Source organism: Acomys russatus, chromosome 20 (genome assembly GCF_903995435.1).
Source record: "Acomys russatus chromosome 20, mAcoRus1.1, whole genome shotgun sequence".
NCBI classification, from domain to species: domain Eukaryota; kingdom Metazoa; phylum Chordata; class Mammalia; order Rodentia; family Muridae; genus Acomys; species Acomys russatus.
In genome coordinates, this window is record NC_067156.1 from 55947208 (window position 1) to 55963402 (window position 16195).

At 41.0% G+C, this 16195-nt stretch overlaps 1 protein-coding gene across 20 annotated transcripts in view; it reads left to right on the forward strand.

The window, feature by feature from the left end:
• Tcf4 (transcription factor 4) overlaps positions 1-12683 on the forward strand; it is a 336672-nt gene extending 323989 nt beyond the window's left edge. For 6 of the 20 annotated variants that reach the window (XM_051163527.1, XM_051163531.1, XM_051163536.1 and 3 more), the window contains 5 exons: positions 4882-5017; positions 7153-7315; positions 10669-10898; positions 11566-11706; positions 11875-12681. In XM_051163527.1, coding sequence (XP_051019484.1) covers positions 4882-5017; positions 7153-7315; positions 10669-10898; positions 11566-11702 — 666 coding nt within the window. In that variant the 3' untranslated portion in view covers positions 11703-11706; positions 11875-12681. Of the gene's footprint in view, positions 1-4881; positions 5018-7152; positions 7316-10668; positions 10899-11565; positions 11707-11874 lie in introns of all 20 variants that reach the window. The other 14 variants (XM_051163539.1, XM_051163540.1, XM_051163538.1 and 11 more) reach the window with 9 other exon arrangements.
• The last annotated feature ends 3512 nt before the right edge of the window (positions 12684-16195 follow it).

A 16195-nucleotide genomic window follows, 5' to 3' on the forward strand; every position in this document is an offset into this window, starting at 1 on the left:
GTCCCTGAGTAAAATCAGCCTGGCCAACAGCCACCTAATTTGAAACTGCTTGTCTTTTAAATCTGTTTATGTTGGAAGAGTCGCAGCAAATATTAAATTCTGTAATTTAGTTAGACAGCTTGGCCTTGGCCTGAGTTGGTCAACTCCGATTTTCTTTTTCCTGTAATAAAAGAAAAATAAAATGTTCTCAGGACATGTGCATATATATGTATTTATATGCATGTACTATTCATATAGACATGTGTGTATGTATGTATGTATGTATGTATGTATGTATGTATGTATGTATGTATTATGCATATATATTTATATAGACAGTGTCTAACAAAAGCTCCAGGAAGCAAACTCCATGTGTCCCTTAGCTCATTTCATCTCCTAGGTGTATATTTCTATGACCAGTAAAATTGCTCGATATGATAAGCTCTCTGAGTTGGCTTAGATCTTCTCTAGTCCTGCAGCTAGCTGCTGGGTAAGTTGCTCAGCCATTTTTACCCTTAGGATTCTTCTCTGAAATGAGTTCACCCTGATTTCTGTGTCCCTCTAATGCTAATGCTATGACCCTTTAATACAGTTCCTCTTGTTGTGGTGACCTTTAACCCTAAAATTATTTTTGTTGCTACTTCATAACTTTAATTTGCTACACTGTAATATAAATATCTGATATATAGAATATCTGATATGCAACACTGTGAAAGGGTCGTTTGACCGCCAAAGGGGTTGTGACTCACACGTTGAATACAACTGCGTTAACCCCTTGAAATCTATGCTCTTTGCACTTAACATGTCTCATGTTTTTCAGAAAGTGTTATTATTTAAATTACATGGTATCTGTATATTTCAAAAAGTTAATATAGGTCTAAATGTATTTGGTTATTCCCAATGATAGCCTAAAGCAGGAGAGTCTCAATTCTGGCTGTGCCAGAATTAGTGTATACTCTGACCTATGATCCAGAGTGACTTAGATGTTATTTTGCATGAACTATCCATGATTTATCAGGACTGCAGACAGAGCAGACTGAGGCAGCTTTGTTATTCATTCCATGTCCCTCGAACCACATGAGCACAGAGTGGTCTATTCATACTCTGGTCCTTTAGGCAGTCTTGACTCTCAGAACTTGGAAATGCTCACAGCACATACAGAGCCAGGAAGAATGTTCCCAAAGATGCTATGAAAGAGAAAATGCTGGGGATAGAAGGTCCAGAGCCAGAGAAAAGCAATGGTTCTCCAGAGGCAGAAGTAGGCCAGGTGGTCAGTCCATATGAGACAAGAAATGGCCTTAGGTTGCCAGGGCCTCTCTGGGCCTCAAACCCAACTTACATGATTCTTTAAGATTAATTTTATTTTATTTTAATTCAAATAAGTTTCTTTTCCATTTTGTCAGAACTCCACACTAAAGTGACCTATACATAAGTTTGACCAAGTCAGTAGTAATTAAATTAATTTATTGTAAATTTCAATTTTAGTGTAAGTGCTCAAACTACATTACAATGACTACTGGGAGAAGAATCCATTCAGTAGCAGTAAAATTAGCTATTCTTTAAAAATATACAAAATATATCATACTAATAATCCATTGGTTAAAATTTTTTCCTAGCTATATATACTTATCCTGTGCAAAGTGAGTAAATCTCTGATGTGCCGGGGGGGGGGGGGCGGGTTCCTCTGTTTTGATAGCTATAGTTGTGATGGGTTTGCACCACCCTCCACCATCAACCAACCTTGTTTTCATATGACTAGAGAGGAAAAGCAAATAGGGTTGAGATATACTGTCCGCGCCCAAGAAGACAAGCAATCAAAGTTAACTGTTCCAAATGGAATATTAGTCCACAGCTACAGGCTCCAGCTCATTACCACATGGAGCTGGACCATTCAAGGTTATTCATGGGACCCAAAATACATGGAACAGTAAAACATCAAAGATACCCTTGACCCAAACTTTCCTTATGGGAAATGACTTATATTTGAAAGTATCTATAAAAGACAAAAGTAAAATGGCAAATATCCCTAAGATTCAAAAAAGAAATGGACCTGAGGCCTCTTTGTTCTCAAGTATGACCTCTGATTCCCACCATTGTATCGTAAAAGGAATTAAACTCAAATGGGTCTGAAGAAAATAGAGGTGGTAAATACAAAGTAGCCATCCGCTTCCTCAGCCATCAGTTTTATATAATAATGTAATAAGCAAGTATTTTCAGCTAAAGTACTTAGTCTGGTGTACAAGTACTACACTATGCACCAACTATTTTCCACATAATGTTAGAATTGTGATAACCTGGGCTTTATTCTCTGTGACCTGCAGTGTCATCTCTTACCATTTTGCACTTGAGTAACTTAGCGACAGCTACTCCCATCTCATGGAGAGCAGCGAAGCTGGGACTCTACCTTCCTCTTTTCACTGTGACCCTGACTTTCACAGTCAGCTCAGATGGAGAATATAGCAAGGCTCTAAGTTCTTTTTCCGTATCATGAGAACTAGAAGGGAAAATATTCAGTTAGTATCTGTTTTAAATTAAAACCACAAGAAACACCTTACATTCTCTTGCAGCTGCCTACAGAGAAGGCTCATGCACATTTGTAGAATGGCTGTCCTCTTCCCTAAGGTCAAATCCGTAGTTACTTTGGGGGAACCCAACGTAGCATCATCACTTATGGAAAGGCAAGATGCTTAGTGTAATGGGGTTTCCAATCTAAAAACGACAACTGAAAACCTGCCTGGAAAGTGACTGCCATTCTTGTTCCAGAGGACAAGGAAAATACATAAAGTGGTGGTAAGACATGCTTGAAGGAATAGGTGACTGTGGCCTTCCCACAGGAGAAGACCTGAGTTCAGAGAAAGGCTGGCCGTGTGTCTGCCTGGTTAGTACATAGAGAGGGCGTGGCCTCTGTCGAGCTGTAGTGCCAACACTGAGATTAGTGGATGTGATCTTCTGCCGTGCCCATCTGTGTTCAAAACAGAAGAGGCTGCTTTAGAAGGTGAACGCAGGGTCTCAGTACATCTGAAGGAGCCTCTTGGAAACTTAGTAACCACTATTCAGAAAGTTCACATTGAGCCCAGGCAGAAGTGCACACACAGAACCAGACTGTCTCTGGGTCTCAGCCGAAATCCTCATCTAAAGTTCTTAATATTCAGGGCTTTTGAGTCCTTGTACTCCCAGCTGTGCTTTGAATCTAAATAATTACAATAATTTATGTGATTGTCCTTCCCTGCCCTGAATTGTTTTCTTTTCTATTGCTCTGGTTTGTGTGTGTGTGTGTGTGTGTGTGTGTGTGTGTGTGTGTGTGTGTGTGTGTGTGTTTGTGCACATGCGCGTGTGTGCATGTGTGACGTGTGGCTACTTTGGCATGGTCCGTGTATGTGGAAAGGTGATACGAAGCCTTTGGCTGCTCTGAGTAGTGATGCGATAGTTTTGCTTTGCATCTTTGGAAATAATTATTTAACAACACATGTTAGTGGCAAAAGAATAAAGATTTTTTTGCTTCGTGTGTTTCTATTTTCTTATTAGAAAAGTGAATGTTAGATAGCAATGGTAGAAGTTCATGGATAAAAGCTTTTTAGAGTTAGACTCACTGTCTGGCAATAAATACTCACTGGACAGAGGGTTGACTGACCACCTGCAATATAGAGGCAAGTGTGAGGGCTCCCCATGCCCTTGGGTTTACCCCAAGGCCTGTGCTACAGCGTCAGGAAAGGCACTCCCTGTGGGACGGGCTCTTAATGTCTGAACCCCAGAGTAGGCAGTGCTGCTTCATAAACCCTACTGCTAGTCTCTTCACACCAAGTAACCACACTGAACTCGGTAATTTTATTCTCGGAATCAGAGTGTTCGCACTGTGGTGTCTTTTTTTTATTAATTTATTCATATTACATCTCAATGGTTATCCCATCCCTTGTATCCTCCCATTCCTCCCTCCCTACCATTTTCCCCTTACTCCCCTCCCCTATGACTGTGACTGAGGGGGACCTCCTCCCCCTGTATATGCTCATAGGGTATCAAGTCTCTTCTTGGTAGCCTGCTATGGTGTCTTTCTTTAGATCGGAGTAGTGGGTATGGAAGGAACCTGGAAAACTGTCCAAACATTCTCACATAGCAATAATGGCATTACTGGTGTGTTTAATAAAACCTTTATTGGTACATTTTCCGGTGTGGTGGCATTGGCAGAAATGGTCCCCCTTTGGATTTGGAACTCAGCAGCTGGTGAAATACAGTGAACATTAATTTGGAATGGGCTGCCAGTTTTGGAAAGCCAGGTGACATTTTATTATATTTATACCGAGCAGGGGCTATGTCCCATACTGCTGTAGCTTCCGCTGTCAGAGACTTAGCTGGCATTATGAAGGGGAGGAAAAAAAAAAAAAAAAAGAATGGCAGGCCAGAGAATCTTATCCCCTGAAATGAAAGTCGAATGCCAAATTGAAATTCCTGTAGGATTTCCGATAGCAATGGGGGAATTGAGAAGCCCACAATTAAGCATATGGGCATTAAGATAATTGTCGGATCTGTTGGCGGACATGATAGAAGACAGATGGGTACGAATCAGTGCGCTCCACTGCAGCACCCTGGGAGACAATTTGACGTTTTACCTGCCTGAGCTACTCTGCCATATTTGTCACTGGATGTAAGGCATGGCATCTTACTGAGTGTTAAGTGTTGGGGTTTTTTTTTTTTTTTTTTGGTTTTGGTTTTGGTTTTTTTTTTTTTTAATGCAGAACTGTAGGTGTATGTGCGGTCCTTCAGCGCCCTCTAGTGAAATGCATTGGGAGGATTTTGTTTTTTCTTTCCACAGGCTGCCCTTACTGCATCATGTCCCAGATACCCCTAGAAAATAGCTATTGTCCCTCCAGTCCACACTCAGCACTCTAATTCCTTTCATTGTTTCAGGTTGGGGCCCACCGTGAAGATGGCGTAGCTCTGAGAGGTAGCCATTCTCTCCTGCCAAACCAAGTTCCGGTTCCACAGCTTCCTGTCCAGTCTGCAACTTCCCCTGACTTGAACCCACCCCAAGACCCTTACAGAGGTAAGTCTCCTCAGAAGGCATTCTGACCTTGGGTAAACAATAGACTTCGCCTTGATGTCAAGCGTCCTTGGCAGCATGTTGGAGGAGGCCCTGGCAGAAAACCAAGAGCCAAATTTGGAACAAAAGTGGTAAATAATGAGAAAGTAGCTAGAGCTTGGCCAGCTAACTGTGTTTCTTCAGTCACTGTTTTCCTCAGATGTCCTATGATATCCTAGAACCATTTCCATAGGGAGCGAGACAACAGACTGATGAGAGGAAATTTTATTTTAGCTATTTCCACATTGTACTCACTCAGTTCCCTTAATATGGTTAGTTGTGGCCTGAAAATGATGTTTCCAAATGGGTAGGAAGGAAGTCAGTTTTGTTGTCTAAGATGGAAGGAAATGTAGGTAGATTTAGAAAGAAAAAAAGGGGGGGACTGAAGTGGGTTGGATGGTTTTTGTTCTGGAGTGATCAAGCCCTATATCATTGTGTCCTGCCCACCCCCACCCCTCCATTACAAGGACTTTTCATGTCCCCCAGGAAGTTGTGCTACAAAGACTAACCTGGGTCCAGCCTCCTGTGCTGACAAAGGTCACTTATGGCATCCTTTCATTCCTTCCATGTTTAAAATAAAGAAGATAACACTAACTTAGAAATTCCTATGACCAGGCTATCCAAATATTGAATACTATTAATAGATACAGGTATATAGTTCTTTTTTTTTTTTTTTTTTTTTTTACCCAAGTGATACTGATCCCATGCCTTTTCTCATACTCTTTGTTATGTGGATTTCGAACTGTAGCCTAAGAGTAATTAAGATGCAGATTCTGCTAGCGTAGCCTTAGGACTGTGCATTGCTCAGGGCTCTCAGATGGGGAGCGGCCCTGGCCCATGAAACAAATCCCGAGCCACAAGCTTTTAGAATACACAGATTATAAGTAGAAAGATCTCAGTGACAGGCATAAATCAACTGGAGAAGTAGATTACATTAAGGGCATGTTTTAAGTGTAGTGTGAAGGCCAGAGAATAGTTAAGAGTGCTTGAGGAGCAGGGAGTGGTGGCCCCGTCCTGTAATCCCAGCACCCAGGGAGGCAGAGGCAGGAGGATCTCTGTGAGTTTGAAGCCAGCTTGATCTATAAAGCAAGTCCAGGACAGCCAAGCCTACAGAGAGGAAGCCCCATCTCAAAAAAAAAAAAAAAAAAAAAAAAAAATGTGCTTGAAGAGCAACCATGAAGATCAGAGTTTAGGCATCAGCACCCACATAACAAGCTGAGCATTCTGTACATACCTGCAACCCCAACTCCAAGGGGAGAGGACACAGAAGGATCACTGGAACTTGCTGACTTCCACATAACCAAGAAAACAGGAGCTCCAGCTTTTAGGGAGAGATCCTGCCTCAAAGGAATAGCCAGAGACTGGTAGAGCGGGATACCAGATGCCCTCTTCTGGCCTCCTCTGGAGAACAGGTGTGTACATAGGCATAGACATGTGAGTGTACACTCACAGAGACACATGCAAATAACTAACCTGTCAAATGTTGCATGAACGAGAGCAGTGGAAAAAGATGAGACTCCAGATTCGTGTGAGCAGTGCGCCCCCTTCCATAGGTACCATTTTTTAAACACTGATTACTCCTCAAGCAGAAGAGAAGCTTAATTTCCAAATATCATTAGGGTATCTATTGAAACCTTGACTGCACATATTTAGCGTACTCCCTGGGAATTATATTTTAAGGACATTTTTCTATTAAATCATTGCATATGGAAGAAACTCAATATAATAGCTGATATTTACTCAGGTTCTTAATCAGAACATTGAGGTGTATGATTTTCATGATTATGATTTTCATTGCAATTAAGTTGATGTTTTGTAGACAGTGAAATTACCATCTACTCCAAAAGATTGCAAAATAGAATTTAACCTCAGAGCCGATGCAAGGGAAACTTGCTTCCACAGGTGCATTTCTGAAACTTCTCCAGACTGCGGGGGGAAGGTGACGGAAGGTTCCCAGTTCAACAGGACGGGTTGTCTGTCTGGAAGCTTTTGCGTTTCTGGGGTGTGTGTACTTCTGTATGGAATCGCGGACCTCACCTGATCTCTCTGTTTCTTTTTTTGTTTGTTTGTTTGTTTGTTTTGTTTTTTTGTTTCTATAGGAATGCCACCAGGTCTCCAGGGCCAGAGCGTGTCTTCTGGCAGCTCTGAGATCAAATCCGATGATGAGGGCGATGAGAACCTGCAAGACACAAAATCTTCGGAGGACAAGAAATTAGACGAGGACAAGAAGGATATCAAATCAATTACTAGGTCAAGATCTAGGTAACAGTATATGATACTGTCGCTTCATTTAATTCCTTTATTGGACTTTGATGAAGTGAACAGAACAGGAAGAAACTGCTCAGTTTTTTTCCTGGCAGGTAAAGCCTCAGGTGAAAAGAAAATGAAAGGCCTGTTCTAGAAGCATTTGCGGTATTGTTTCAGATACCTGCATTCTAGTGACACCTAAAGGCCTTTGAATTCACAAATTTGGACCCAATGCTAATTGCACACCATAAAATTGTTTGTACTCAATTCATGTGAAAACAGTTTCTCGTTAAAATTGTATTCTTCAAATTTGGCCAAAAGTGGTTTTTTCCTAAAGTCTTTCTAAAAGGAGACAGGGGGGGGGGGGGATATTTTAGCCATGCTAAAGAGTCAGTTGATTGTGTATACAACTATAAGGGGTTTTTGTCTCATCTCTAAGAAAATTCTGATTTGCCAGTTTTATCCTGAACAGGTTGCTGTGTGTAAAATAAATTCTAATGCTTTTCCCTCCTCTCTGGTACTAATCACACAACTGCAGGGGGATAGCTTTGAGTTGATGTGCTTAAAGATCTGCTACCTTTACATTCAATGTTTCACAAACTCAAGGCTGGTAATCAGGTGATTCGGCTCCCATACTTGTCGCCTTCATTCTTTTGGGTTAATTTTCTTTGCAGATTACCCAGTTGTGCCAAGACTATAGCTTTTTTTTTTTTTTTTTTTTTTTTTTTTTTTTTTTTTTTTTTTTTTCTTTTCTTTTCTTTTTAAAAAGGTTGTGGTTCTCAGGGCTACAGCTGGCATCTTTCATGAATCATATTCGCAATGCCTTCTCATGTCTTTATAGATATCATGACAAACTGCCTTCTCTGTCCTGCTACTCCTTACTCCAGAGATGCTAAAAGCTTCTGTCTTACCCCTCTTTCCCATCACTGCACTTGGGCTGATTTGTGGCCACAGTGGCAAGAAAGCCTTGGGTGGGGATTTCACTTCCTAAACAGCTTCTGTTAGCCAAGTCAGTTCTTGATAATTTAGTGGCTATCACTTGTATACATGGGTTCTTTGAAGTTTCGGAACACCATTTGACTTGCCACTAAGTGTCTTCTTGTTAACAGTCACCCTCATGCCATTTATAGTGTGTGCCTTGCAGGGGCTGCAGAGAAGCAGTGTGTTTCAAATCTAGTTTATGTCCATGAGCAATTCATTTCTGTGAGTAACTAATTTCTAATTAGTCATTAGCCTGAAAACTTTTAGAGAAAACCCATTTTCTGGTTCCCCCTTAGGTAGGGTATAGCACACGGTCAGCATCTAAAACATATCTCCAGTCATTTGCTTTGGGATAAGCCTCACAGAGACTCAACTACTTCATCTTTGCTTAATGGTAATGCAGGAACAATATAAGCACAGCCTGCATTTCCTTGATACCAGCAGCAATTCTGGGAGAGGGAAGAGAGGGGAGCCAGGAAGAAAATGAGGAAACAGAGAAAGAAGGTGGTCTGCCCTAGGCTTCAGTTTGCGGTGTACTGGCAGCATAGGAGGTCAAAAGTCCAGCCTTGCAACATTTCCCCACCGCACCTCCAGCATACACTCTTCTGTGCCAGCACACGTACATCCTCAGGGCTTTACAGAGTGCAAGAATGCTACTCCTGTTTCCTCCTGGTTAGTGCTTCTTCAGGGTAGTTGGCCCTGTTTGCAGTTGAATGCCGCCTGAGGGCTTTCTCTTCTTCTATTTTTGTTAGCATACGTTCCTGTACGCAGTGATGGGCTTCATGATGTCATTTCCTTCGAGCCCACCATGGATGTCGAGCATCCCGCACACTCCTTCCCCTTGCTCCCCTTCACTATCCAGCAGTGTACCCAGTTCTTCTGCCACATGCAGAAGGGTGAAACCAGGTTCCTTGATTGTCACCCTGTACAAAAGTCAGTTTTGCATCGATGGAGGACCCAGTTGTGAAACTTGATACTAGAAAGAAACATAGAGAAAGCACGTCAAGATACAGGCATGGGCCAGGGCATTCTCAGTAGGATCCAGAGACAGGCACGTGGGAAGGCTGCACCCACACCTTTGAAGTCAGCATTCCTTCCATGCATAGCGAAGCACCGCTCTTCCACACCCTCACTTCGAAGTATGAGGATCCATCATCTTCACTCTTTGAACATTTGGGGCCTAGGGGATTGTAAGTTGCTTTTCAAAGTTCTGTAGCCAGTGGCTTGGCCTGAAAGTAGTCACCTCACTATTGTCTGTTCCTCCCTCTTCCTCCCTTCCTCTCCCCTCCCCTTCCCTCCTTCCCTACCTCTCCCCCTCCCCCTCTGTTATTTCCTTTTTATTGACCTAATGTGTCTTAAATCCAGAATTCAGAAAAGATTTTTGATCATGGATTTATTTTTTTTTTTTTTTTTTTTTTTTTTTTGGTATTGATGTGTCTTTTTGAGACAAAAAACACCTCTTCTAACTTCCTTTTCTTTATAATAGCCCTCAAAATGTTTGACATCCTGGCTCCATGGACCCATCTGTGAATGCTATGTTTTCCAGATGGTTCGTCCACCTTCTACTGCAGAGTCTCAAATGGGTCATTATGACCATCAGAGATGGCCAGAACCCAACCTTAGGCATACTGAACCATGTTTCTGTGATGTATCACAGAATATTTTAGTTCTAACAGAGAGTCCTGCCTGGCTTCCTTTGTGACTCACAGGGCTGGTGGCCTGCTATAAAGAGGAGGTCTTTGGGTTTGTATTGGGTTACACAGCTGATGTCAGTTCAGGTTTTTCTCAATTTATTTTGGAGATCACAAGCATCCATAAGATGAAAAATCATGGAAATCAAGTTTGTTTGGTTTTCCCAACTTTCTATTTAATGTGTACAGCATTTATTCTCAAGACAGACGAGGTTGCGGATTGGGCAGTCTTCAGGGGTGGACACTGTCTGCTTTCTGATATTTCTAGTTCATACTTCCGTTAACCTGGCTTGTGTTTACTGTGATCTACTAAATCCTGGTTGTCAATCACTTATTCTCCATAGGTTTCACTATCACAGAATGAAAAAAATAATATTGAAGATTGTTTGAGTAAGCTTGTGTTTTCATCAGTGTAAGCTAAGCTTGGGTTGCTGTCTACATGAAGACGGTCCCTACAGCAGGATGAGCACTCTTTGGCCATGCTGGAGCCCACCTCATCATCTTCTCTTTGATTTGGATAAAGTCCCTGGGAACAAGCCAAAGTTCCCTGCATGGATTTCCTAAACCAACCCCATGGTCAGATGGAGGTCAAACGGATACAGTTCTGCTAAGGATGGAGCTGACAAGTCTGAAAGAAAAGACGTAACACCGATTCCCAACACCATTAGTAAAGGTCTCCTCCTTCTTGCCTTACAGCAATAACGACGATGAGGACCTGACCCCAGAGCAGAAGGCTGAACGCGAGAAGGAGCGGAGGATGGCCAACAATGCCCGTGAGCGCCTGCGGGTCCGCGATATCAATGAGGCTTTCAAGGAGCTGGGCCGCATGGTACAGCTCCACCTCAAGAGTGACAAGCCTCAGACCAAGCTCCTGATTCTCCACCAGGCCGTGGCCGTCATCCTCAGCCTGGAGCAGCAAGTGCGAGGTCAGCAGCTAGACGCTTACACACCTTCCACAGAACTGCTTAGATGAATCCAAATTCATCTCCTGTGATTAAGCTGTAGACTGTTCTAACTACTGGTATAGTACAGCTTTTCCTCATGTGCTATCTGTTCCCAGAGTCACTGGGACCCATGGGTTGCCAGTTAGACAAAGGCTGGGTAGCCAGTGAGTACCAAGTTTCTGCCTATCTCTGTCTTGCCAGGACTGGATTACAAATCGGCTGCCACACCTGGCTTTTCTGGGGTTTGGGTACTGAACTCAGGTCCTCAGGCTCACACAATAATCACTCCTGTTGAGCTATCTATCTTCCTGACCCTGTTTTTTTTAAATGTTGGCTGCTGTTGTTTTCACGAAGGCTCTCATTCGATAACTCAGAGTAGCCTAGAACTCTGCGAAGCAGAGACTGAGCTTAAATTCACCGGCCTCGGCCGTAACGCCTGCCTCTCTACTGTAAGGTGGTGGTGCGGATTCCATGTGCAGTCAGTGACCACTCAGATGAGGCACCCACTCCAGCACCTTCGCTAACTGCTCCTCTCCTCCTGTAGTACACAATGGAGCCTGGTTGTCTGGCATGAGCAGAGTGAGTGCTTCTCCACACCCACTGTGGAGCCCTGTGCTGACTGAATGCCCTCTGCTTTCACCTTCCACAGAAAGGAATCTGAATCCGAAAGCTGCCTGTCTGAAAAGAAGGGAGGAAGAGAAGGTGTCCTCAGAGCCTCCCCCACTGTCTTTGGCTGGCCCGCACCCTGGGATGGGAGATGCAGCAAATCACATGGGCCAGATGTGAAAGGGTATGCTGGGTAAGTTCCCCACTGTTGTTGCTATGCTCCTGTAGTTCTCGGGTCTTCCTGAGATTAGCCAATGTTTTTCTTTCTTAAAAACAAAGGAGGGCTTTAAAAAAATAATAGAAATTAATTTTCTATTACTATATTAATTTTTTTCTCCTTTTTCCGTCTCAGGTCCAAGATGCCACCTTGCTTCATTAAAACAAGAGACCACTTCCTTAACAGCTGTATTATCCTAAACCCACATAAACACTGCTCCTTGACCCCTTTTTTTTTGTAATATAAGACAAGTCTGAGTAGTTATGAATCGCAGACGCAAGAGGTTTCAGCATTCCCAATTATCAAAAAACAGAAAAACAAACAAAAAAAATGAAGGAAAGAAAGAAGGAAAGAAAGAAAAAAAAAAGTGCAACTCGAGCGGCGACTTCTTTAACATATCAATCTGAATGTGCGCAGCGGTATGTACAGGCTGAGACACAGCCCAGAGACTGAATGGCAATCCTTCCACACTGTGGAGCAATGCATTTGTGCCTAAACTTTTGGAAAAAAAAAAAATATATAATTAATTTGTAAGTCTGAAAAAAAATATTTAATTTAAAAAAATTGTAAACTCGCAATAATGAAAAAGTGTACTTCTGAAGAAAACGACATGAACGTTTTTGTTGGTATTCAAGTCAGCTAGTGTTTCTAATTACGGATATCGAGTAGGGGGAGCCCGGCTGCCCTCAAAACAAAACCAGCAAACGTCCTGATGGCAACGAAATGACATTAGCCATTCCTTAGGGTAGGAGGGACAGATGGATGTTATAGGCCTATGACAAATATATATATAAATATATATATAAATATATATTAAAAATTTAGTGACTATGGTAAGCTTTTGTTCATTTGTTTCAGACTTTTTTCTCCTGTAAAAAAATAGTACTGATTAACTTTTTTAAAAGAAAGATTTTACTGTAAATATGGAATTTTTTTTTTTTTTTTTTTTTGTCTGATTTTTGTCCCTTTCCCTGGTTTGTTATCGTAACCTGTAGTGCCAACTCTGCTTCCGGAGGGGCAGTGCAGGACGAAATGCTGACCCTGGTGTTGCTTCTCATTCATAAATAGTAGAAAGTTGTTTCTCCAGTCTTTTGGGAACACAGGACTTAAAAGTCACATCGTGTGTAGAAATTACACGCAGCATTGCCCGGGCAAGGCAAAAAGTGTTTGTCTGGCTTGTGGCGCTGCCCTTGTTACCCTCTTCTGGGATTTTCAGAGGTACACGGTTAGAATGCTACAATGTTACCACTGTGCCTTCCAATGTTTATATCATCGGAAACATAACATAATCAAAGTGGCTGTGATTTAACAAAATGATACAAGTGTTGCCTACCTGTGTAGCCGAAGTAGTGTGCAGTGAGGCGTTTCTGAATACATGGTCAGATTTTTGGAAAAAATACAAAAAATAAAAAAATAAAAAAAAAATAAAAAAATAACAAGAGTCAAGTTCAAAAACCGTCAAATGACAAAATTGCAAGTAGTGTGACAGAGCTGATTGATTTTGTTGCTTCTTGGTATTTTTTTTTTTTCAAAAATGGGTTTACTAAAAAGAAGATGACTTACCTGCCTCCTCCTTCGTCTGAAAAAATGCCAACCAATCATGCAGCATTATAGCAAGCCTTAGAAACCCTAAAGCATTAAGTTGCACTTTGATGAGGAGGAGTAGTGCAGTATTCTCTGGCCAGTATGAATGAAGTTTATACTTAACATTTGATAGAAACATAGATCAAACTATGGCACAGCGACTCATCAGATAGCTAGCGTTGACTCTGGGCACAATTGAACCAATTCCCGTCGTAAATATTCCTAATGATTGACTTTGGTGTGTAGTGCAGTAATCAAATAGTCCTCCTACTTAAGCATTTGTCAGCATCCTTTTGTCTCAAACTTGTTTCTATTTTTACAGCCACACGATCTTGGCATGTATTAAGGAAAAAAAAAAATCCCCGTTGAAGTAGTTTTTCCACCTATCAGCACTGAGTAAATGCCATAAATCCACGGAAATGGTCTAAACGCCCCACCTGTTGTCCTGTTTTACCAGTTATACAGTGATGAAAGACATTTGTAAATTTTATGCAACCAATGGCAAACCTATCATTATTTTGAAACTGTGTATGTAAAAGTTATATTTTTACATGTAGACTCTTGTTATTATGTGTTTTAATTCATTGTATCAGGTTTTTTGTTTGTTTGTTTATTTTCTAAACTGTGTGGTTTAAAAGTCATTTAAATGAAATAGTGAGCTACAAGAATCTGAAATTTATGTTTGTTTCTGAAAATGTAAGAACAATAAGATAGTTACCGTGTGGTCACCTTTTACAAACCCATAAACATTTTGATTAGGGGTGTGTGTGTATGTGTGTGTGTGTGTGTGTGCGTGCGCGCGCGTGTTGAAAACTGTAAATATGTTCAGTAGTGATAAAACTAAAATGCTTTGATTTGTTGAGAAGTTCCTCAAATGTGGAGGTGGATTGAAAATGTAGGAGAAGAGCAGAAATCAAATTTCACGAAAAGTTCTTTGGGGCTTTCCTGTGGAACGTGCGAACAAAGGGGCTCAAAGAAGGTCATGGAAGATGCTAGTGTCCACCCCTCCCCCTGAATGGTGGAAAGCACGTGTGCTTGTTCTTTCACCATGTTTAGCATTTCCTTTTTGTGAGACATTCTGCACTCATTTTGTATAGTCTACCAAGGCGGGTATCCCTAGGAACAAACAATATTATAATATAGGAAGCAGGTATACTCTGATCACATTCAGGATTAAGTGTACAGAAGAAAATATGGTGTTTACTCTTTAGGGAACTGGAAATACTCCCTGCATTGATGTACATTTTCAGAATGGCACTTTTGATACATGATATCACAAAGGTGCTTACTAAAAGCTGAATTACAGTTTCTCAAATCTGTAAACAAAGCAAAAGGATCACAATCATTTGATTATTTTTTTTTTCAATTGGTGCTTTTATATTTTGTTCTCTCAAACAGAGGAAAAGCTGCGATTTCTTGGTCACCAGCTTTGATGTATTCATTACTTGGTAATGTAATACGGCTATTGTCAAATTCCTTTTGGAAATAAGCAAAAGACTCCCGATAGGCCACCGGCAGCTGCTGGCTGCTTTCTGCTGGGTGGAGAAACATGATCTGACCCTCTCTGTAGTAATCGGGCTCTATCTCCAGTTTTAAAAAGAGAAGAAAGAGAATATGTGGCCTTTTAAATGTGTTTTTTATTATTTTTATTCTTACTCTTGTTATTTTGTAATTATCAAACCCAGGTAAGATATTGGTATTCCTGCACTGGATTTTTGAAAGGAACTTAACAGAAGACAGAAGTAAAGTGCTATACGCACATGTCATAGGGTTCATACTCTGTAGATATACATGCAGCGTGGGTTAGGGGGCGGTTTAAGAGACTCAGGCTTTGAAAGCAACCTGAAACAGTTGATCCACCTCCACATTCAAGTAATTTATGAGTATGCAGAATTAGGAATCTATCCATCTAGGCGTTCTTCCCCGTTTGTCTTCTGTGTCGCTGTGAGGAACACTAATGCTTACACAACTGTCAGTTCACCAGTAGTACAGCTGATTCTGACTCGGTCTTCCGATTCCTGGTTTTGTTTTCTTCACTTTTTTTCCCCTATCTCTTGATTTTGTTATTATTATTATTATTAATTATTATTATTATTATTATTGCTCATGATCTTTGTTTCGATGAGGGGTTGGGAAGTGGGAGGGAGTCGAACTGAGACTAGGGGTTAAGAGGATTTTTTTTCATCTTTGCATCCAACAGGCAGAGTACGGTCTGTGTCCAAACTGAACTTAAGTCAGGAAACGAAACCATTCAGCATAAACAAGCACAAAAATGTAGTCTGCCGGCTGACTGGAATCAAAAATAAATAACTACATAAAAAATAAATAAAAAGGTGAAGATGGAATGTGATGAATTCCGAGACAATGGGGCACCAAGGCCTGTAGGCCTCCTCTTGGTTTTTGCTTTGGTTCTGTTTGTTTTCTTTAGAGATGTTCTTTCTCATGGGACTTGAAGTGACTCATCTCTGTGCAGTGCTGGTTTTGCCATATGCTCATTTCAAGTATTATAGACATATGTAATGGTGAAATATATGAACTGTGGCCTTTTTCATTCTTGTTACTTGTGATGCAATTAAGTGAAGATAAGAAAAAAAAGCAGAGATTTACCATGTCTCAGTGCCTGGCTTTTTGTTATAAAGCTTCGTCTGTCTAGTGCTCTTTTTGCTATAAAATAGACTGTAGTACACCCTCGTAGGAAAAAAAACTAAATTTAAAAATAAAAAAATATATTTGGCTTATTTTTCGCAGGAGCAATCCTTTTATACCATGAATATTACAAAAAAAATTGTCAGATTCTGAATATTTCTTCTTTGTAGATTTTTGGAATCATTATGAGTAAAAGTTTGTTACTTTATTTTACTATTTAAAAGAT